Source organism: Sus scrofa, chromosome 16, assembly GCF_054392235.1.
Source record: "Sus scrofa isolate SSC_HxYL_T2T_F1_AM1 chromosome 16, Sscrofa_HxYL_maternal_Yorkshire_Landrace_v2.0, whole genome shotgun sequence".
In the NCBI taxonomy this organism is placed as follows: Eukaryota; Metazoa; Chordata; class Mammalia; order Artiodactyla; family Suidae; genus Sus; species Sus scrofa.
In genome coordinates, this window is record NC_139398.1 from 48,228,297 (window position 1) to 48,251,648 (window position 23,352).

A 23,352-nucleotide genomic window follows, 5' to 3' on the forward strand; every position below is an offset into this window, starting at 1 on the left:
GTGCCATAATTTAGATGAAATGACTGGAGTAAGACATTTTTGTTTGAAATTCATTAATTAGGGACTAGCTGTGACATCTTGAGTATAACCTCAAGTTAAATTTTTTAAAAATTTGTAAAATTTGGATTAAAATATCCTTATTAGGAGGAAGGAGATACTGTTATGTAATACCTGCACATTGATGCTCAGCAAGTATTCTTTCACTTCTGTGTGATCTTTACTGGCAGTAACTTTCTACTTTCAGTCCTTAAAGTCAGGATTTCTGCTGTTCTTTGCTAATAAATCTACTGTGTGGGGTTTCAGCACAAAGTAACCAGTTAGGGAATTAAATAACACATTTTGTAATGTAGTCTGGTGGATATTACATTTTGGTAATTTGAGGATAATCATTACTGATACACAACTTTGTTTTTTACCTGTAATTGCCACTTCTGGTACCAGAGAGGAGTGAGCTGATCTCCTAATTTCCCTCCCTTTTCTACTTCCTCCACTTCAGTCCTCAGTAGTATGTGTTCTTGTGGAGAATATTGTTTAAAATATTGGTTTGAAGTATCTGCTCCGAAAATACAATTTTTGTTGATGAATAATGTCATTCAGAAAAACAAATACGTGTAATATTTCTTTATAGGAAGCTTAATTGTATTTAATGGAGTAGCGTATATATGTGTGTATATATATATATGTATAGTGAATCTTTTGATAAGTAACTTGGGGAATTGGCTACAGTTTTTTAAATTTTTTTACTCCTTTGATCTTTTTTTCAGTTTTATTGAGATATAATTGACATACGTAACTAAGTTTAAGGTGTACAGCATAATGGTTTGACTTAAATGTACTGTGAAATTATTAGCACAGTAAGTTTAGTTAGAATACATTCTCATAGATACAATAAAAAGAAAAAGCAAAAAATTAAGTTTTTTCCTTTGTAATGAGAGCTTTTATGATTTAATCTCTTAACTTCCATATAGATCATACAGCAGTGTTAATTATAATCATCATACTATATATTACATCTCTAGTACTTATTTAAGTTTGCATTTTGACCACCTTCACTAGCCCCCTCACCTCCACCTCTGTAACCACAAATCTGATCTCTGTGAATTTCTTTTTTTAATTTAAATTCCACATAGAAGTAAGAGCGTACAATATTTGTCCTCTAATTTTTTTCACTTAGCCTAATGCCTTCAAGGTCTACTTATGTTGTAGAAAATGGCTAGATTTCCTCATTCCTCAATAGCACGTTGTAGATATTGAATTAAATTCTGAATGCTTGATATTTAAAGTATACTTTAAATTCTACACCAATCTTATGTCTATTTACCTTACAGTATTGCTTAAGTTCATACTGATACTTCCAATTCAGCTTTATCTTTCTGTCTTATGTGTATTTCCTTTCTCCATTGCTTAGAATCTTGGGTCTCAAAGACACTTTGGACTGTGTCTTTTTGGTAATGAAACACTATTATGATTTTCTCTCCCTGGGGAATTTTTTTTGGCTGTGCCCACAACATGTGTGCAAGTTCCTGGGCCAGGGATGGAGCCCATGCTGAAGTCATGGCTTGTGCCACAGCTGTGGCAGTGCCAGATCCTAATCCACTGAGCCACAAAGGAACTTGTGACACTTTTAGTAAATTATGTTCTTAGGATTTTAAATGATCTTTGTCTTTTTGATTTTGTTATATCTGTGCTGGTGGCTTGTCTGTTGATATCCCCCATCTCCCACCCCAGAACAGTTTTGGAATTTATTTGTAAGTTCTTCAGCTTTTCCAATTTATTAACTGTTGGCTTTGTGAGTTTGTTTCTTTTAACTTAGCTTGTTTTAAAATTGTGTGAAAGAGTCTTCTTGTTTTGATTTTGTTATTTTTAGTTTAATTGAATTGTGTCAGGTAATGCTTTTTATTTGTTTGAAATTTAGTAAGGATTTCTTGTTGTATTAAGATGAATGCTTTTAAAGAAGATTTTTTTTTTCTTTTATTTTTCAAGGCTGCACCTGCAGCATATGGAAGTTCCTAGGCTAGGGGTCCAGTTGGAGTAGCAGTTGCTGGTCTGCACCACAGCTGCACCAATGAGGGATTCTAGCTGAGACTGTGACCTACACCACAGCTCATGGCAACGCCAGATCCTTAACCCATTGATTGAGGCCAGGGATCAAAGCTGCGTCCTCATGGATACTAGTCAGTTTTGTAACCTGCTGAGCCACAACAGGAACTACCAAGAAGATAGGGTTTAGCATTTGATATATTAAAATCAGAACTCAGGGAACTACTAGTGTTAATGGTTTATTGTAAAGGATATTGTAGAGGACGCAGATGGAAGTACCTAGGGTGAGATCTGGAAGGGTCCTTGTGGAGTTTTGGATGTGCCACTGCCTCAGCATGTAGGCACTTCACCAACCCAAAAGCTGTCCATACGCCCTTCCTTCAGGGTTTTTACAGAGGCTGTATTACCTAGGCATGAGTAATTAAATCATTGGCCATTGATGATTAGCTCAAAGTTACCAAATAGTTCTTGGGAACTTTGTTCCTGGTTTACTGTTAAAAATTTTCATTTGAGTATTTTGTTAATGATAACACACATGCATTGATGTGCACAAATTCTAAGTATATGGCTTGATAAATTCTCATTTTAGAACACACCATGTTAATACCATTTACCAGCATCCCCAAATCTTCTTTATCTCCCCCTCATTTCCTGACTTTGAAATGCTATTCATCTTTGGTTTCTCAGTCTTTTCAGCTCTGCACTTTGGGTCCTTTGCTGTTTTCCACAAGTAGATTTTGTTTCTGTATTCTCCCTCTCTGCCTTTTTTCCCCCAGTCCATATACACTGTTACTACCCCCTTATTCTTTTTTTTTTTTTTTTAAATTGAAATGTAGTTGATTTACAATATTGTGTTACCAGTGTACAGCAAAGTGATTCGGTAATACAAATATATGTGTGTATATCTATATTTTTTTCTTCTGTTACAAGATATTGAATATAGTTCCCTGTGCTATGCAGTAAATGCTTATTGTTTATTTATTTTGTATGGAGCAGTATGCATCTATTAATCCTATACTCCTAATTTATCCCTCCTCCTCCTTCATCCTCTTTGGTAACCATAGGTTTTCTCTGTAAATTTGTTTGTTTTGTAATAAGTTCATGTGTACTTTTTTTTTTTTTTAAGATTTCATGTGTAAGTGATGTTTTAATTGTCTTTCTCTGACTGACTCCACTTAGTATATTCATTTCTAGGTCCATCCATGTTGCTGCAGATGGCACTGTTTCATTCTTTTTTTATGGCTGATTAATATTTGTGTGTGTGTGTGTAGACCACATCTTTATCCTCTCCTCTGTTGGTGGACATTTAGGTTGATTCCATGTCTTGGCTATGGTAAATAGTGGTGCTATAAACATTGGGGTACATGTCTTTTCTTTTCTTTCTTTTTTTTTTTTTTTTTTTTTTTTTGTCTTTTTGCCATTTCTTGGGCTGCTCTCACGGTACATGGGAGGTTCCCAGGCTAGAGGTCTAATCAGAGCTGTAGCTGCCAGCCTACGCCAGAGCCACAGCAACGCGGGATCCAACCGCGTCTGCAACCTACACCACAGCTCACGGCAACGCCGGATCGTTAACCCACTGAGCAAGGGCAGGGATCGAACCCGAAACCTCATGGTTCCTAGTCGGATTTGTCAACCACTGAGCCAGGACGGGAACTCCCCATATCTTTTCAAATTAGAGTTTTCTTCTTTTCCAGATCTATGCCCAGGAGTGGGAGTGCTAGATCATATGATAATTCTAGTTTTTTAAGGAATCTCCATACTATTCTCTGCAGTGGCTGCACTAGTTTACATTCCCATCAACCGTGTGGTGATGGGGGAGAATGAGATTCTCTTCTCTTCACACTTTCTCCAGCATTTTTTATTTGTGTAATTTTTGATGATGGCCATTCTGACCAGGTGTGGTGACACGTCACTGTAGTTTTGATTTGCATTTCTGTAGTAATTAGCAGTATTGAGTATCTTTTCATGTACATGCTGGCATTTGCATGTTGTCTTTGGAGAAATGTTTAGATCTTTTGCCCAATTTTTGATTTTTTTTTTTGTTGCTTTATGAGCTATATGAACTTTTTTTTTTTTTTTTTTGTTAAAGGAGCTGTATGTTTATTTAGTTATATGAGCTGTTTGTGTATTTTGGAAGTTAAATCCTTGTTGGTCAAATTGTTGCAATTATTTTCTCCCAGTCCATAGGTTGTCTTTTCATTTTATTTATGGTTTCCTTTGCTGTGTAGAAGCTTAGATGTTTAAGTCCTGTTTGTTTTTTTTTTTTTTTTTTTTTTGTCTTTTGTTGTTGTTGTTGTTGCTATTTCTTGGGCCGCTCCCGCGGCATATGGAGGTTCCCAGGCTAGGGGTTGAATCGGAGCTGTAGCCACTGGCCTACGCCAGAGCCACAGCAACGCGGGATCCGAGCCTCGTCTGCAACCTACACCACAGCTCACGGCAACGCCGGATCCTTAACCCACTGAGCAAGGGCAGGGACCGAACCCGCGACCTCATGGTTCCTAGTCAGATTCGTTAACCACTGCGCCATGACGGGAACTTCCTGTTTGTTCATTGTTGCTTTTATTTCTGTTGCCTTGGGAGACTGACCTAAGAAAACATTCCTATGATTTGTATCAGATAATGTTTTACTTATGTTCTCTTCTTGGAGTTTTATAGTGTCATGACTGTTTAAGTCTTTAAGCCGTTTTGAGTTTATTTTTGTGTTTGGTGTGAGGGAATCTTCTGACTTTATTGATTAACATGTGCTACCTCCTTATTCTTGCTCCCTTTACTTTCATTCTTTATTTACTTATTTTTTTGGCTGCACCCACAGCATGTGGATGTTCCTGGGTGAGGGATTGAACCCAAGCCACAGTGGTGACAACACACTGAATTCTTAACCACTAGATCACCAAGGAACTCCCAATTTCCATTCTTTGTAAGAGAGCTTTGGGTTTGGCTTTTATACTCAGTTTTTAGAAAGTTGAGGGAAGCTCTTTTCCATTGAAATTGAACTCATGAGTAGTCCTTTAAAAAATTTAATAAAATTTTTGATAACTTCTGTCATGAATGAGTAGTAATGGGCACCAAAGTTCTAAATTTGAATACTTTTTCCTCTGCCGTTGATTTACTGAATGTCCCCCAACCCTTTTACTTTACAAGCTACTGGATTTTGTTTTCTGAAAGCACATTTCCAGACATGTAATTGCAACTCTAAAACTTCTGAGTACTTCCCTTGCCTGCTGAATTAAGTTCATATTTCTCATTCCTTTGTGCTGTTCAAGGCATACTACTTAACTGTCCCCAAAGCACTTCCTCCACTCAGATTTAGATATACCTGGCATAGTAAGTGGTGTTTGGTTTATCTCTTCATAACTAGCTTGATGTGTTGAGAGTATAGTGACTAAATTGATGAGTTCAGATATATCCATAACAGAATAGTTTTGTGCTATTTAGTAAGGAAGCCCTCAGTAGTTTTAAGAGACCTGTTCAGGAGTATTATGTTCTTACTCTCAATTTTTCACACAAAGTGACTGATTGCTTCAAGTTTTTTATTTTTTAGAATTATTTTACTGGCCAAGGTGTGATAGCAGGTAGGGAGAAAGTGATGAATTCTGTTTCCTTTCTGTATCAGTGCTGGAAGAGGGTAGTTTCTTTGTTTTCTGCTTAATTAAAACAAAAGATAAAGCATTACAGTTTAGTGTCTTGGACTTGGTGTTTGAACATAGTAAATAACAAAGGCTATCTTTGGATCCTAAGGGATGGTACCTTAGAAGCTTCTTGGTAATTATTGATTCTAATGTATAATATCCTGTTTTATTATTATTATTATTTTTAATGGCTGTTCCTGCAGCATATAGAAGGTCCTTGGTTGGGGGCTGGGCTATGCCACAGCTGCAGCAACATTGGATCTGAGCTACATCTGTGACCTGCACTGCATCTTGAGGCAGTGGTGGATCCTAACCCGTGGAGTGAGGCCAGGGATCAAATCATCCTCACAGAGACAATGTCAGGTTCTTAACCCACTGAGCAACAATGGGAACTCCTATCCTGGTTTTTTAAAAAAAGCAAATTCATTATATGAAACATTGTCAGTTGTATCCACTTTTTTTTTTTTAAGCATAGTCATATGTACTCATGTTCTTTTTCGTTCTTGTTGATATTCCAGTTGAACTGTGTTATCTCTGGGATTTTACATTGTAGCAGTGTTTTCTGAAACACATGGTTTAGGAAACCCATAGGGCAAACCAGGTACCTCTTGCTGCAAGTTATTTCATTTGATGGATGGAAACATAATTTAAAGTTTTTTATATTAAAGCATACATGAGGAGTTCCCGTCCTGGCGCAGTGATTAACAAGAATCCGACTAGGAACCATGAGGTTGCAGGTTCGATCCCTGGCCTTGCTCAGTGGGTTAAGGATCCGGCGTTGCCGTGAGCTGTGGTGTAGGTCACAAACGAGGCTCGGATCCCCTGTTGCTGTGGCTCTGGAGTAGGCTGGTGTCTACAGCTCCGATTAGACTCCTAGCCTGGGAACCTCCATATGCCGTGGGAAGAGGCCCTAGAAAAGGCAAAAAGACAAAAAAAAAAAAAAAAAGCATGCATGAACATGTTATAGTACAGTGCAGAAATTTCATGTTTATAAAGTAGGACTTAAAGCTTGCTTTGGTTACTTTCTGAAAATACATTTTCTGGGGGCAGGAGAATGGGTTTATTAACTTTCAGTAATTTCTGTGGGAAAGTTTGGCTAGTTGTAAACAAAGAGCATGGCTTTTCAGGCAAAAAGATCTGACTTCATATCATTACTGGCTGTGTAACATAGGGGTAAATTACCTCTTCAGATTTTGCCCCTTTTTCAGCGAACATATTTAAGATGATCCCTACATATCTATATCTATATCTATATATATAGATACATACACACACGTAATATGTATATTTTAGGTGTGTTCACTATTTGAACTTTGATAATGTTGGCACTTGAATACTTTAGATAAGTAATTTGCTTATACCTTAACCTTTATGATAAAGGATTTGAGGCAGCAGCTTTGTTTTACATTTATTTCACTGTTAGTCCTCTTGAACCTTGTCTCTTCAGTACTTAGCACTTGGTTTTGCCCACGTTGACTGTTAAGTAAATGAGTTGATTTGAATTAAATGTTATCACATGTAGTCCATATTATTAGCAATATAATTCTAAATTAAAGTTTATTTTTAACTACCCTTTAAAAAAAAGGGTCTCATTCAGGGATGACCTAACCTGCTTTATTTATTTTTATGAAGGAAAGAAGCTCAATGAGTAATATTTGTTTATAGAGTAAGGCTTATTTTTTTTGAAATGGTGCATTTTATTTGTAAATTGTCAGTTCACTATAAGTTTTGAAATGCTTTATAGTTTCTGTAAGAAACCTTTAGTAGTTCTAAGAACTTGAAAATTAAAAGCATGCTGTTTCCAGTGATGTTTTTTTCTCCTTAAATAAAATTCTTTTTGTAGGGATAAAAGTACCAATTTTCTTAGGTAGCAATTTAATAAATAATAACAATTCTCATAACATTGCATTGTATTTTTTTATGTTTTTTTTTTTTCATGTAAGTAAAGCATAGGAAGTTTCTGAAAAACTGCAGGGGATGGGGGTCTAACAAAATTCCAGGTTAAAGTAATCATTAATAAAATGAATCTTGGGAGTTGCCATTGTAGCACAGCAGTAACAAACTCTACTAGTATCCATGAGGATATGGGTTCAGTCCCTGGGCTGGCTCAGTGGGTTAAGGGTCCCAAGTTGCCATGAGCTGTGTAGATCACGGATGCTGCTCATATCCTTTGTGGCTGTGGCTGTGGCTGTGATCAGCAGCTGTGGCTCTGATTCCACCCCTGGCCTGGGAGCCTCCATATGCCCCCCGTGCAGCCATAAAAGGCAAAAAAAAAAAAAGAAAAGAAAAAAAGAAACATTTTAAAGGATGGAAATTTCTAATACTCTAGATTTCTTGTGAAATTTACTGATGCGCTTTTATATTTGAGAGTCTAGTCTATATTTTTGAGTTTGATAGCTAATAGAGGATATTGGACACCTTTGTCTTATGAAACCAAAATCGCAAAAAATAGTAAGGCAGTAGATTATTTTGCCACCTCTAGAGGCCATGTTCTTTACTTAGGCAAGGATTTTCTTCTGGGTGAATGTTTATTGTACTATTTACCATCTTTATCTTATTCATCTAAATGCTTGCTTAAGAAAAAGGGCATCTTAACTTTTTATTGGGAAAGTCTGCCAATCACCTAGCGCAATAGATGCCTAAGTATTAATAAAATTTTATTAATGACATTACAATAGTGAAGCAAACAAAACTGAGTGAAATGAAATGTCAAAGTATAGTTTTCAGAAGTTCGAAAACATGACATGAAAATATAGAATGAAATTGTCATAGCCTGATCATTTTTAAAAAATGATTTTTCTTAGCATTTACGACTTGATTCTTGAAGATTATGGGCCAGTTCTTTTAGTGTGTGTGTCTCAGGTTAGCATCTCTCATGTTTAGACAGGCTGTGCTTATTTACGTTTGGTTAGGATAATACAAAAGTAAAGTGATGCATTCTTTTGTTCATTGGCATACAATTTCAGTTTGTTGACTACTCATGATGTTCACTTTGACCTGTTCTTTAAGGATTTCCTAGGATATTTGCCAGGCCACATCACTACAAAACTGAAAGACCTTCCTTCCTTCCTTCCCCTTCCCTCCCTCTCTCCACCTCTTCCTCCCGTCCCTTCTTTCTCTTTCTTTCTGTCTTAGTTCTTAGAAATTGTGCACATAACCACTTCATCCTAAACTTTTTACAATGTATATATTTTATCTGTCTGGATTAATGGTATTTTATTCAGGGGGTTAGAATATAGCACTTTATTTTTATTGAGATGAAAGTCATTACATGAAATTAAGCAGTTTAAAGCATACAATTTAGTGATATTTAGTACATTTACAATGATGTGAAACTACCACCTTTACTTTAGTTCCAGAACATTTTCATCACCCCAAAAGAAAAATATGTGTCCAGTTAGTAGCCACTCCCCATTCTTCCCTCCCAGCAGTCCCTGGTTGTTTCTGCTTATTTCTATGAATTTATCTATCCTGATATTTTGTAAAAATTGGGATTGTGCAATTTAGGATATTTTATGTCTGGCTTCTTTTTCTTAGCATGTCTTCATGGTTAATCCTAATTGAGTGTGTCAGTGCTTCGTTCCTTCTTCCATTGGATGCATACCCAATTTATTTATTCAATCATTTATCTGTTGCTGAACATTGAGATGTTTCCACCTCTTGGCTGTTGTGAATAGAAGTGCTGTGAACATTGGTATATTACGTATTTGAGTACTCATTTTCAATTCTCTTAATTGTACTTAAATGGTAGTGGTATTGCTGAGTCATATGGTGTATGGTTACCTTTCTAAGGAATCATCACACTGTTTTCCACAGTACTTGCATCAATTTATCTTCTCATTAACAAGGTACAAGTATACCAGTTTCTCCATGTATTTGGCAAACACTTGTTCTTTTTTCTTTCTTTTTTTTTTTTTTTTTTTTGGAGAAGGCTGAGAAATGTCTATTCAATTCTTTTGCCCATTTTTAAATTGGGTTGTTTGTTTTTTTGTTGTTGTTCTTTGCCATGCCCATGGCTCATGGAAGTTCCCTGGCAGCCAGGGATCAAACCTGCACCATGGCAACAACTAGCTCCTGCAGTGACCCAAGCTGCTGCAGGGACAAGGCCAGATCATTAACATGCTACTTCACAAGAGAACTCTCTATTTTTTTTTCGTTGTTATAAGAGTTTTTTATATTTTCTGGATACTAGACCCTTATCAGAGAAGATTTGCATATAGTTTCTCCTAATATGTTAGTTGTCTTTCTCAATAATACCCTTTTCATTGAAATTTTAAATTTCCGTGAAGTCCAATTTCTTTTTTCTGTTGTTAGGTTTTTGGTGTCATATCTAAGAATCTGTTGCCAAAGCCAAGGGCATGAAGTTTTACCTCTGTTTTCTTGTGCTTGTTTTTATGGTTTTGGCATCTATAGGTCTTTGATCCATTTTGAGTTTATTTTTATAATAGGTATGAGTAGGAGCCCATTGACTTTCTAGTTGTTGCAGCTGATTTGTTGAAAAGACTATGAATTCCTTAATGAATGGGCTTAGCATTTTTGTAAAAAAAAAAAAAAAATCAGCCATACACATATAACTTTTTCTGGATTCTTAGTTCTCTTCCATTGGTTTACATATCTATCCCAGTGCCTGTAAGACGTTGTTTTGATCATTATAGCTTTGTGGTAAGTTTTGAAAATAGGTGTATGTGATTCCTGTAACTCTGTTCTCCTTTTTCAGTATTGTTTTGGGTATTTGGGGCTCCTTGCAGTTCCAAATGAATTTGACAATGGCTTTTGTTCTGCACAAAAGGTTGTTGGAATTAACAGAGGTTATGTTGAATCTTTGTAGATCACTTTGGGTAATATTGCTATTTTAACAATATTTAAATTTCCTAATCCTTGAACAAGGCATGTCTTTATTAATTAAGGTCTTTAAAATTTTCCTTTAGCAATGTTTTGTAGTTTTCAGTGGACAGGTCTTTTTCTTTTTCTTTTTTTTTTTTTGCCGTTTCTTGGGCCGCACCTGAGGCATGTGGAGGTTCCCAGGCTAGGGGTCGAATCGGATCTGTAGCCACTGACCTACGCCAGAGCCACAGCAACGCTGGATCCGAGCCGCGTCTGCAACCTACACCACAGCTCACGGCAATGCCGGATCCTTAATCCACTGAGCAAGGCCAGGGATCGAACTGCAACCTCATGGTTCCTAGTCGGATTTGTTAACCACTGCGCCACGATGGGAACTCCCAGTGGACAGATCTTAAACCTTCTTGGTTTTTGGATGTTGTGATTAGACTTATTTTTTTCATTTCCCATTTGGATTGTCATTGTTAATGTATGAAATACAAGTTTTCTGTGTTGATCTTATATCCTGCAACATTGCTGAGTTTATTAGCTCTGATAGTTTTTTCCACAGATTCTTTAGAATTTTGCATATATAAGATCATGTCATCTGTAAATGAGTATGGTTTTCTTCTTGTTATTTATTTATTATTAAAGTATGGTTGATTTATACTGTTTCTTCAATTTCTGTTGCACAGCAAAGTGACCCATCACACACAGTAGTAGTTGTATTTCTTTATCTTTCCAATTTGGATGCCTTTATTTCTTTTCTTGTCTAATTGCTCTGGCTAGAACTTCTGATACAGCATTGAATAAAAGTGTTTTCAAATATGCTTGTCTTGATCTTGGGGTGAATGCTTTCAGTCTTAACATCGAATATGATGTTAGCTGTGTTTTTTTCATAGGTATTCTCTATCAGGTTGAGTGTTTTTTAATCATGAAAGGATATTAGATTCTCTCCATTGCCTTTCTGCATCAGCTAAGATAATCATATGTTATTTTCACTTCATTTTGTTAATGTGGCATATCATTTATTTATTTGTCTTTTAAGAGCCACACCCGTGGCATATGAATTTCCCAGGCTAGGGGTCAATTCAGAGCTGTAGCTGCTGGCCTACAACACAGCTACAGCAAAGGGGATCCAAGCTGCCTCTGTGATATACACCACAGCTTGTAGTAGTGCCATATCCTTAACTCACTGAGCAAGGCCAGGGATCCACCCTGCGTCCCCATGAATATTAGTTAGGTTCCTTACATCTGAGCCACAACGGGAACTCTAGTGTGGTATATTATTGATGGAAGATCCTTTGTATGCCTTTGGCGCTGCTTTGAAGATTCTCTTGTATTTGGCTTTTACAGTTTGGTTATAATGTGTCTTGGTGTGAATCTTTTTGTATATATTGGAGTTTGGTTAGCTTCTTGGGTATATGTCAATTTTGTATCTTTAGCTGATTTTATGATTTTAGCCATTATTTCTTCAGATACCTTCTGCCCCTCTTTTCCTTTCCTTCTGAAATTTCCATCAAGAGTATGTTGGTATGCTTGATGGTATCCTGCTGGTCTTCACTTGGTTTCCTTCCTTCCTTCCTTCTTCCCTCTCTCCCTCTTTCTTTCTTTCTTCTCTTTAGACTGATAATTTTAATTGACCTCTTTAAGTTCTCTGATTCTTCTTTCTACTGGCTCAGTGAAATTTTCATTTCAATTACTGTACTTTTTGGCTCCAGAATTTGGTTCTTATCTCTTTATTGATACTCTCTTTGTTGAGACATTGTTCTCCTGGTTTCCTTGAGTTCTTTATATTTAAGACAATTGATGTCTGTGCTCTGTCAGGGACACTTTATGCTAATATCACTACCTCACCTTCACCATGTCCTCCCTCCAAATGGGACCGTGTTTCTTTGCAAGCTGTGTAATTTTTTTTAGAAATTGAGCATTTTGAATATTGTAATTTGGAGACTCCAGGAGTCAAATATTTTTTTCTCTCTGTCCTTACGGGTTGCTTTCTGTGGGTTGTGGTTGTGTGTTCATTTATTGACTTTTCTAAACTATTTCTGTAAAGTCTGTCTTTGTCTTGGGTAGTTTCTGAAGTCTCAGATTGTGATCACCTAGTGTTTGTTGCTGTTTAAGGTAAAGTTTTAATGAAACTTAAACTAATGCAAAAAGTTCATGATGAGCAAAATTATAAAGGTTTATCAGGATTAGTATATTATCTTGTCTAAAGGTTGCAGATTCTTCACATATGGGCCAAGCAGGAAACCAACGTATTGTTTACAGCACAGCTGAAACAGGTAGCAGTGTTTAATAAAACTTCATTAAAGGTTCAGTGGTAGTTTCAAAGCAATATGATAGCTGTTTTTAGTTGTCTGTGCTGCTTTGAGAGCTGCTCTAAGAGCTCTTCAAACAAGAGCCATCTTTATCTTGTTCACCAAGTTGTTTTGTTGAAGGTGCATGTCTGGAACCAAAAGGAATAAAAATAAAAGGAAAAAAAAAAACCCTCCCAGTCTTTTTTCTTGGGGCATTTCTTTAATGTTTAGCCATGCTATTTATAACTTTGTTTTAGCCTTCACTTACTGCTTTTGATGAACCTAAACATCAGCCGGGGCGGGGCCGGGTGGGCAGGGAAGCTTCAGGTCTGATCTATTTTTCACCTGAGTGTACATCTTGCCCTGAACGTTTGTGTGGTTTTCTAATTTCTCTTTTATAACGGAGAATGTTGCAAAGCTGTGATCCCCCCAGCCCTCCCAGGCTTTGGATTTGCTGTTTTCTGAATTGTAAATCTTTGCCCCTTGCAGGGGGTTGTTCATTTGCCTTACAATGTTTTGGAGGGTTGCTTTCTGCTTGACAGCTTTTTCTTCCCTGTTAGGCAAAACAAAGGCAAGTGCCTCTCAGTCCTCTGGTAGCCCCCAGACAGGTTTACACAGAGAGACATGGTTCTATGAGAATAAGGTCTACTCTGCTCACTATGGAACCGAAGACCTGAATCCTACTCTGGATCTTATTGTGGGTCAAGGGCAAGTGAAAATGCCACGAAGAGATGTGGGTCAAGGGCAAGTGAAAATGCCACGAAGCTTTACTATCATTTTAAAGTTGCTGTTTTCCTAAGTCACTCTTTGTGTAATTGCTGTAAACCTTTGACTTTTTCGGAGTTCTGATATAGTTGTTCAGACAGATTTTGTTTTATTTTTTTGGTGTTTGTGTGGAGGGGTGGGCTCTTGGAAGAGGTCCATATTTCACCATTTGTGTTGATATCCTTCCCATATTGTTCTCTCTCTCTCTCTCTTTTTTTTTTTTTAAGGGCTGCACTGGCTAGGGGTTCAATTGGAGCTGCTACAGCTGCTGGCTTATACCACAGCCATAGCAATGCCAGATCTGAGCCTGCCTGGTCTGCGACCTACACCACAGCTCACAGCAACCTGGATCCTTAATTCGTTGAGCGAGGACAGGATTTGAACCCTAGTCCTCCTGGATACTAGTTGGATTCGTTTCTGCTGTGTCACAATGGGAACTCCCTCATTTCTAATTTTTAATGCTCAGATTGTCCCAGATTTGGCCAATGAGAACCCATTCAGGCCAGTTTCTGTGTACTTTTGATATTTCCCAGTCATTATTTGAACAGTTCCTTGGTTTTGTCTTTTTTTTTTTTTTTTTGCCTTTTCTAGGGCCACACCCGCGGCATATGGAGGTTTCCAGGCTAGGGGTCTAATCGGAGCTGTAGCCGCTGGCCTATGCCAGAGCCACAGCAGCCCGGGATCCAAGCCACATCTGCGACCTACACCACAGGTCACGGCAACTCGGGATCCTTAACCCACCGAGCAAGGCAACCTCATGGTTCCTAGTCGGATTTGTTAATCACTGAGCCACAGTGGGAACTTCTCCTTGGTTTTTTCTATACAGATATTCCAGACTTATTTTGTCATCGTTTCCTAGTGCTGTAATCAGCTGTTTACTTCTCAAAAAAGCCCTAGTTTCTTTTAGTGAAAAATGGTTTTTAGAAGACAAGACCTAGATGTTAAGTATGCTCACTGCTACTGAGTGTCACTATGCTCACGCCTGGCCCTCTCAGTGCACAAAGCTGGGGCAGAGGAAGGAAATATATGTATATATATTTATATATTTATTTTTGTGGTGTATGTGACTACTAGTATCCTGTATGACTTGAATTAATCATTAATTATACTGACAGTATGGCACAGCGTTCACTGTAGTTTTCACCCTTTCCAGAAAGTTACTGCTTTCTTTATTCTAAATATATTTATTTGGTCATTTTCCCCACATATATCCAATTTCTATTGTAGTCGCTGCTGCCACCACCTTCATGTGGATACCCTTCTCTCCCTGCTTCATCTTTTTTTTTTTTTGTCCTTTTAGGGCTGTGCCCACGGCATATGGTGGTTCCCAGACTAGGGGTCTAATCTGAGCTGTTGCTGCCAACCTACACCACAGCCACAGCCACAGCCACACCAGATCCCAGCTGCGTCTGTGACCTACACACAGCTCACAGCAACGCCGGATCCTTAACCCACTGAGCGAGGCCGGGGATCGAACCCACAACCTCATGGTTCCTAGTCCTGATTCGTTTCCGCTGCTCCACAATGGGAACTCCCTTGCTTAGTCTTTTGACTCATTCTAGCTGCTTCCTTCTTCCTACCTGGATGCCTTCCTCACTCAGTGCTTTTGGGTTCAGTGCCCCATCCCTCGCTGTTCCTCTGCTTAGATGTCCTTTGTCACTCTGCTTTGATGCCGATGTCCTATGTTGGGCCAGTTCTCTGTGTTAATACCCTCTCATCCCTGCTCTGGCTCTAATACTTCATTTAGATTCTGGACCCCTTTTCTCTCTCCCATGTAATGTCTTTAGGCCTGAGTTAGGAAGAAGACGATTAACTTTTTAAATGAAGTCTGAAAATATATTAAACTTTTACTAAATAGTATTCCACAGGTTTATTATTAAGACAACTAGGGATGAATATAAATAGTGGCCTTCTGGTTCTTGCCTTCCTAAAAAAGTTGGCTAAATGTTTGAAAAACTTAACCATATTCAAGGATTGTTATGTAAATAGTCTAATGGTGGAGGGTACTAGTCTTTTTATAACTTTTTAACAGTTTTCAGGATCAATTTTGTAAGATAAGTAGTAGTTTTCTTAATTTCATTGAATAGAGGAAACTGAGACTGATGTTAGTCAAGATCATGCAGCCTAATAACTGGTTGAGCTGATTTGAATCCAGGCCTATTGGTCTCTGAAGCCCATTTTTTTAATTTAATTTTTTTTTTTTTTTTTCCTTTTTAGGGCCCCACCTGTGGCATATGGAAGTTCCCAGGCTGTGTTTGTGACCTATACCATAGTTCACAGCAGTGCAGGATCCTTAACCCACTGAGCAAGGCTGGGTATCGAGCCCACGTCCTTATGGATGCTAGTCGAGTTCATTGCCTGGGAACTCCTGGCTTGGTGACTTTTAAAGCTTACTTATCTGAAATATAAACCATTATAAAGATGTTAAGTTTGATCATTTGGATGAGATCAATATGAGCAGATTTTTCATTGAGAAAATGTTCGGCACAGATTTGGTGGATTCACCTCACCTGTAAAACACTACCAGGAATAGGAAAATCCCATCTATCTGGTACTTTTGCCAAAGTATATTATTTTTCTAACCAAAAAACTATATTTTAAGCTTAAAAGTAATCCTTGTTCCTTTTTTTTTTTTAAGTCAGACATATACTCTTAAAAATGTGCAGAGTTTAAATTTGGGTTATTTCAGAATCAGTTTTCCCCGGTAGATTTTTTTGTTTGTTTTTTTAGGGCCGCACATGTGGCATGTAGAAATTCCTAAGCTAGGGGTCGGATTGGAGCTGTAGCTGCCAGCCTACACCACAGCCACAGCCTTGTGGGATCCAAACTTCATCTGTGACCTACACCACAGCTCACTGCAACCCCAGGATCCTTAACCCACTGAGTGAGAGCAGGGATCAAACCTGAGTTCTCACAGATACTAGTTGGGTTCATTACCACTGAGCCACAGCAGGAATTCCTCCCTGGTAGGTTTTTGTTGTCAGTGGTGAACAAGTTGTAAATTGGGTGAGAAATGAGAAATTAGGATTTTTGTACTGGCAGCTTTAAGAAATCTTAATTCATTATATGTCTGCATATACGGCCTTCAGGCCATATGATGGAATCTGGTAAAAGATTCCTAGTAAGCTGGAATCCCTGGGGTGTAAATAGGACTGTGGATTCTTCCTCCCACTCCCAGTCCCCTTTGATAGTAACCTGTGTTCCAGTTGATATTTGTGTAAAGGAAACCTGTAAACATTTTTATTACATTTCTAACATTGCTATTTGTATTAGTTTGCTAGGGCTGCCATAACATAACATAACATAACATAACGTAACATAGCATAACACTCAAACAGAGTATCTTAAACAGGAATTTATTTTCTTATAATTCTGAAGTCCAAGATCAAGATGTCTGCAGGGTTGTTTGCTCTGAGGCCTTTCTCCTTGGGTTGTCTTCCTCTTGCTGCCTCTTTTTTTTTTTAAAAAAAACAAAAAACTAAGAATATTTGTTTATTGTTAATTTTTTAGTAGTTATTTCCCCAATACTTTTTTTTTCTACTCTATAGCATGGTGACCCAGTTACATATACATGTACACGTTCTATTTTTGCACATTATCATGCTCCATCATAAGTGACTAGACATAGTTCCCAGTGCTACACAGCAGGATCTCATTGCTAATCCATTCCAAAGGCAATAGTGTGTATCTCTTAACCCCAAGCTCCCCAACTACCCCACTCCCTCCCCCTCCCCTTTGGCAACCACAAGACTATTCTCTAAGTCCATGATTTTCTTTTCTATGGAAAGGTTCATTTGTGCCTTATATTAGATTCCAGATATAAGTGGTATCATATGATATTTGTTTTTCTCTTTCTGACTTCACTCAGTGTGAGAGTCTGTAGTTCCATCCATGTTGCTGCAAATGGCATCATGTCGTTCTTTTTTACGGCTGAGTAGTATTCCATTGTGTATATATACTACATATTCCTAATCCAATCATCTGTCAATGGACATTTGGGTTGTTTCCATGTCTTGGCTATTGTGAATAGAGCTGCAATGAACATGCAGGTGCATGTGTCTTTTTTAAGTAGAGTTTTGTCCAGATATATGCCCAAGAGTGGGATTGCTGGGTCATATGGTAGTTCTATGTATAGATTTCTAAGGTACCTCCATACTGATCTCCGTAGTGGTTGTACCATCTTACATTCCCACCAACAGTACAGGAGGGTTCCCTTTTCTCCACACCCCCTCCAGCATTTGTTGTTTGTGGACTTATTAATGATGGCCATTCTGACTGTTGTGAGGTGGTATCTCGTGGTAGTTTTGATTTGCATTTCTCTAATAATCAGTGATGTTGAGCATTGTTTCAAGTGCTTGTTGGCCATCTGTACATCTTCCTTGGAAAAATGTCTGTTCAGGTTTGCTGCCTCTTTATGTGTGATCTTTTCTCTGGGCATGTGCACCTTGGTTGGTCTCCAGTGTCCATATTTCCTCCTCTTACAAGGACATGTAGGGTTGGAATAGATAGACTCCATCCTAAAAGCCTCATTTAAGTCAGTCATCCATTTAAAGATTTTATCTCCAAATATGTTTACATTCTGAGGTTTGTTGGATTTCACCATGGTGAAATTTGGGACAGAGAAGCGTGAACACAGTTCAGCTCAACATGCAGGGAAAGGAAGACAATAAAATTGGATGGCATAAAGCACAGTTAAAATGGATAGGGTGGAGCTTTTAAATTTTAATTTGCCTTTATACATGTAGGGAAGTAAAATTTCTTTTTCCTCCTACCCTCCTAAGTTCTCTGGGGTGCTGTAAATTAGACAGAGGAAAGACAGATTAACAGTGAAAACAAATAACAGAATAACAAGTAATAACAAATAATAAAATAATAAAAAATAATAAAACAAATAAATAATAACAAATATAACAAATATAACAAATAATAACAGAAGTTTATTAGCTTGTGCTCTCACACCTGGGAGTATCTATCGATGAGTAACTCAAAGAAATGAGTAGAATTTGGTATCTTTATACCTAACCTCATAGGGGACAAGGGTACTTAATATAAAAGCAATTGACTTTTAAGAAAGATAGATAAGTGGGTCATTAGGAGTTTGTGGCAATGTCTGGGTGTGGTGCTAGATTTTTTTTTTCCCCCCCTCTCTCAGAAGAGAAGATTAGAGTTGTTCTAGGGGAGGGAATTGATAAATTCTTTTGGGAAGCTCTGCTTTTAGGTAGGTAAGGGATTTCAGTAACTCATCACATGCCTTCAGCTCAAAATTTTTCTTATGTAAAAGTGGCATATTTTGGGGATGGCACAGTCTGATCCCTTCACACACTTGTGTTAATGACCTAATATTAACACGAGTATTGAAACCAGAAACACTTCTGACGGAAACCTGGCCGGAACCGGATTGAGACTTGAACCCATGGTTTTTTAATTAGAATCACTCACCCGGTGTCTGGACTTACCTGGTGTCAGGTTCTTTGTGTCTCAGCGCAGAAGGAATTCAGTGAGAGACAAAGTCAGAGGCAAGAAATAGATTAATTTAAGATAGGACACTTGTGAGGGATACAAGCGGGCAAGCAAAGAAGCTCTGCCCTAGGATTAGGTGGGCTACATTTTTATAATTCCAGAAAAGTGGGGATGGGAAAAAGAGAACTTCTTCTTCCTCAATCTTCGAGGCTTACATCTTTAGCTCCTCCTTTGTATTGAGGAAGTATTTAACCCTATGAGGTCAAGATAGGACTGTCTTGGCACTTATTCAAATCAGCAGAAGGGCGGGAGCATATGCTAAAATATGTTGAATCACCTCAGGTTTCTATATAACGAGGGTCTTCTGCTGTGGAATATCCTCTTTCCCTTAAATTCCTGTCCTTGGTCTTAGTCTTGAGGATCATTATCTTGCTGAACTTGAATGCGGGCCTCATTTTATCTTTCACTTAATGAACTGAGACATCTAATGCTTTTATTTATGGTTTTATAGTTAAGCAAGCCTGCTGTGTTCTGATGGCTTTCTTGAGCGATTATTCTTTAAGAACCAGATTTAAATTAAAATTCATAAAGATATTGCAGAAGCGAAGAGACAGTAGTAGTGGCTTGCCTCTTAGGGATAGGTTTTAGTATGTAACTTCTCATCTAACCATCATTTGGAATGAAACCCTATTTAAAAAAGGCTTTAAATTACTGGTTATTTTATTTAGCTCTTCTGGATTTTTTGCAAATTTTTTAGAGCAAGCTATAGAAATGATTTTCCATTCTCATTGAGTTATTAGACTTAATATAATTTTAAGAGTTTCCAAGAGTTTGGAAAAGTTAAATCGCAAATACCACAAAGCAGTTCCTATTTCGCTTCACTTCAAAATAGATAATGAGTTGAGGGTCCTGCCTTGATGCCGAGGTGCTGTTTGATCCCGGCCCTACGCAGTGGGTTAAGTCTGGCATTGCCGCAGCTATGGCTTGGATTTAGTCCCTGGCCCCAGAATTTCCAAATGCCCCAGGTGTGGCCAAAGAAACAAAGAAAAAAAACCAAAATAGATAATAAAAATCTCTTATACATCCTAAAACACTTTAGTTTTCATTTTTATTTCAGAAGACTTCAAAATACAATGTCAAGTGGTGGTAGAATTAGAGCTCAGATGTCTGAATATTGGAATTGGTAAATTACATGAACTTTAAAAAAAAAAAAAACCCGAACTCTTACAAGCATTTAACTTCTGCTTAAAAATTTTCATTACCATAGTGAGTTAACTAGTTGTTTCTGTTTCCTGTATCTGGCCACTCTTGACCTTTTTCCCCCCTCCTCTGTTTAACCTTTCTTTTAGTAAACCAGTACAGTTAGGGATAGTAGAAGTAGAATATTTTTGTAGTATCTTGGGAATTTTTGAAGTGTTTTAAGAAATTGGTATGACTTAAGTTTTTTTTGCCATAGCACTTACAGGATTTTTAAAAAGGACGGTTAACAGTGATATTGATCATTTTGCTTTTTCAAGTCTCACTTTAGAGATTATTATGCAATTTCTGCTGTATAGCAAAGTGACCTGTTCATTTATATATACAAATATATATATATTCACACACATTCCTTTTCTTTCTTTTTTTTTTTTTTTTTTTTTTTTTTTTGTCTTTTTGCCATTTTTCTTGGGCCGCTCCCGCAGCATATGGAGGTTCCCAGGCTAGGGCTCGATTCGGAGCTGTAGCCATTGGCCTACGCCAGAGCCACAGCAACGCAGGATCCGAGCCGCGTCTGCAACCTACACCTCAGCTCACGGCAACACCAGATCGTTAACCCACTGAGAAAGGGCAGGGACCAAACCCGCAACCTCATGGGTTCTAGTCGGATTCGTTAACCACTGTGCCACGACGGGAACTCCACACATTCCTTTTCTAACATTATCTTTCAAGATGTTCTTTCCCAAGAGGATGGATGTAGTTCCTTGTGCTATATAGTAGGACCTCATTGCTTATCCATTCTAAATGAATTAGTTTGCGTTTACTGACTCCAAACTTCCAGTCTACCCTACTCCTCCCCACCCCCAATAAACGCACAGTGTCTATATTGGAATGAGTACGTTGCCCAGTTGGCTTCTGCCTCATTTTAAATATAAATTTACTATGGTTAGATTGGGCTGGCAACTTGAAATTTTTATTGATGAAATTGAGAGAGCTTCCAGAAAGTTAAATTCAGAATGTTGGAAGAGCAGTAGATATTCATTGTGATGATTGTAATTTAAAAAAACCTTTTTAATTATAGAAATTTTCAGACATATATGTAAGTAGAGAGACTATACATCTCTTAGTAGTAGTAACTTTTTTTTGGTCTTTTGTCTTTTTAGGGCCATACCCGTGGCATATGGAGGTTCCCAGGCTAGGGGTCTAATCGGAGCTGTAGCCGCCAGCCTACGCCAGAGCCACAGCAACATGGGATCCCTGCTGTGTCAGCTGCCTACACCACAGCTCAGGGCAACACCAGATCCTTAACCCACTGAGCAAGGCCAGGGATCGAACCCACGACCTCATGGTTCCTAGTCAGATTCGTTAACCATTGCACCACAACGGGAACTCCTAGAGTTTATTTATAATAAAATTATGCAGTTTTAAGTGCACAGTTTGATGAGTTTTGACAAGTGTGTACATTTGTGTAACCATCACCACAATTAGAATAAATACCCCATTACCCTTGAAAATTTCCTCCTTTGCAGTCAGTCCCCTTCTCCTTAGGCCCTTCATCTCCACTCCACTGACTAGTTTCTATCACTATATTTTTGCCTTTTCTAAAATTTTGTTATAAGTGAAATCTTAAAATAGTCAGGTCATTGTAATTGCAAGGAGATATAAGAAGAAATTTTGCTCAGGAGCTATATAGATCTAATGCCTTCCATTTTTATATGACAGGGACTTGCCATGAGGTGTTGAAGCCTTGTTTCGCTGAGTTGGAGAGACTGGACCTAAATGGCGCAGCATGACTTTGCTCCAGCCTGGCTTAATTTTCCTACCCCACCATCATCAACAAAGGTACTCTATCTTGCATCTCTCTCTCCTTTTTGTCTTTCTCTCTGCCTATTTAGTTTACGTTCTACACAGATGTAGTTAAACTGTGAAGACGTAATATTTTTGCAGAGAAATACTTTTGTATTACTTTATAAATTATTTCATATTTAATCTGGGTTTTTATTTTAAAACATATTAATAAGTTTTCAGTATACCATCAACATACTAAAGCATTTACTTCAGAAGTTGTCTTTTGTGCTAATCAAAGTTCTGCATTTTAAAATTCATACTCGTTAACAACATGGCACATAGCTTTTGCATCTTAGCTTTTCTTGTACTATTCTTCTTGTAATTGGCTTTACTTACTTTTGTGTAGATAATATGTTAAAAAAGATCAGAGGTTTTTGAAGTCTTATAGCTGGAAGATTTCTTTTTCAAATAAAAAGACTGAATAGCATACATCCGGCATGTGGAAGTTCCTGGGCCAGGGATCAAACCCTAGCCCACAGCAGTGACATGCCTAATCCTTAATTGGTAGGCTATCAGGAAACTCCTAAAAATGTTCATTTTACATACCCGGAACACAGTATAGTTTGTGTAAGATTTGGTAGGCACTGAAAATGTCATCCACTTATAAGATGTGCTAAGAGGGACCTTGGGATTGATTAGAATCAATCTATCTGGCTTAATAGCTCTCTTCCACTTTGTTTTTTTTTTTTTTTTTCATAGTGCAAAGAAATCAAGAGGGGGTCTTGATCAATCTGCTTGCCTGTTAATCCAGCTCTACCATGCTAAGGCATTCATCTAAAACCTTTTAAGGGTACAGGCATTTCTTATAAACCAGTGTGTTAAAACAGCTTTTAGGGGAACAATTTTATAATTTGGAACGTTGTTCCCCAGCAAGGATTTACAGTAAATCTGGCCAATATGATATTAAAAAGCTGTATTGGAGTGACAAAATTTTCAACAAAGGAATTTGAATATTTGAAGATGGCTCTTAATGACCATGTGAGCTGACTTTATTTTGTACAGATGAATTCTCTGGAAGATTAATTGACTTGCCTGTTCATGTAATTTGTGTGATGCTAGAGTAGAATCTAGGATGCATATTATCTTCTGTATTCTTTCCATAGGACTCATTTTGGAATTTTATAAAATGATTAAACATTTCATTTCATAGACTAAAATGTGATCATATGCCGACTCCTACTGAGAAGCAGCTGAGATTGCTTCTTAGTTACAGGCTCTGTTTGTCCCCTTTCCTCTTAAGTTTAGGTCTCTGGAATTTGTTACTTTGTTGTTTGTCCTCCTTCCTCTGCTCC

At 37.7% G+C, this 23,352-nt stretch overlaps 1 protein-coding gene across 12 annotated transcripts in view; it reads left to right on the top strand.

The window, feature by feature from the left end:
- GPBP1 (GC-rich promoter binding protein 1) overlaps positions 1-23,352 on the top strand; it is an 80,525-nt gene that overhangs the window by 18,830 nt on the left and 38,343 nt on the right. For 8 of the 12 annotated variants that reach the window (XM_085002278.1, XM_085002281.1, XM_085002277.1 and 5 more), the window contains one exon: positions 21,935-22,054. The exons of the other annotated variants lie outside the window; for them this stretch is intronic. In XM_085002278.1, the coding sequence (XP_084858404.1) occupies positions 21,992-22,054 (63 nt within the window). In that variant the 5' untranslated portion in view covers positions 21,935-21,991. The remainder of the gene's footprint in view (positions 1-21,934; positions 22,055-23,352) is intronic. 12 annotated transcript variants of the gene reach the window in all.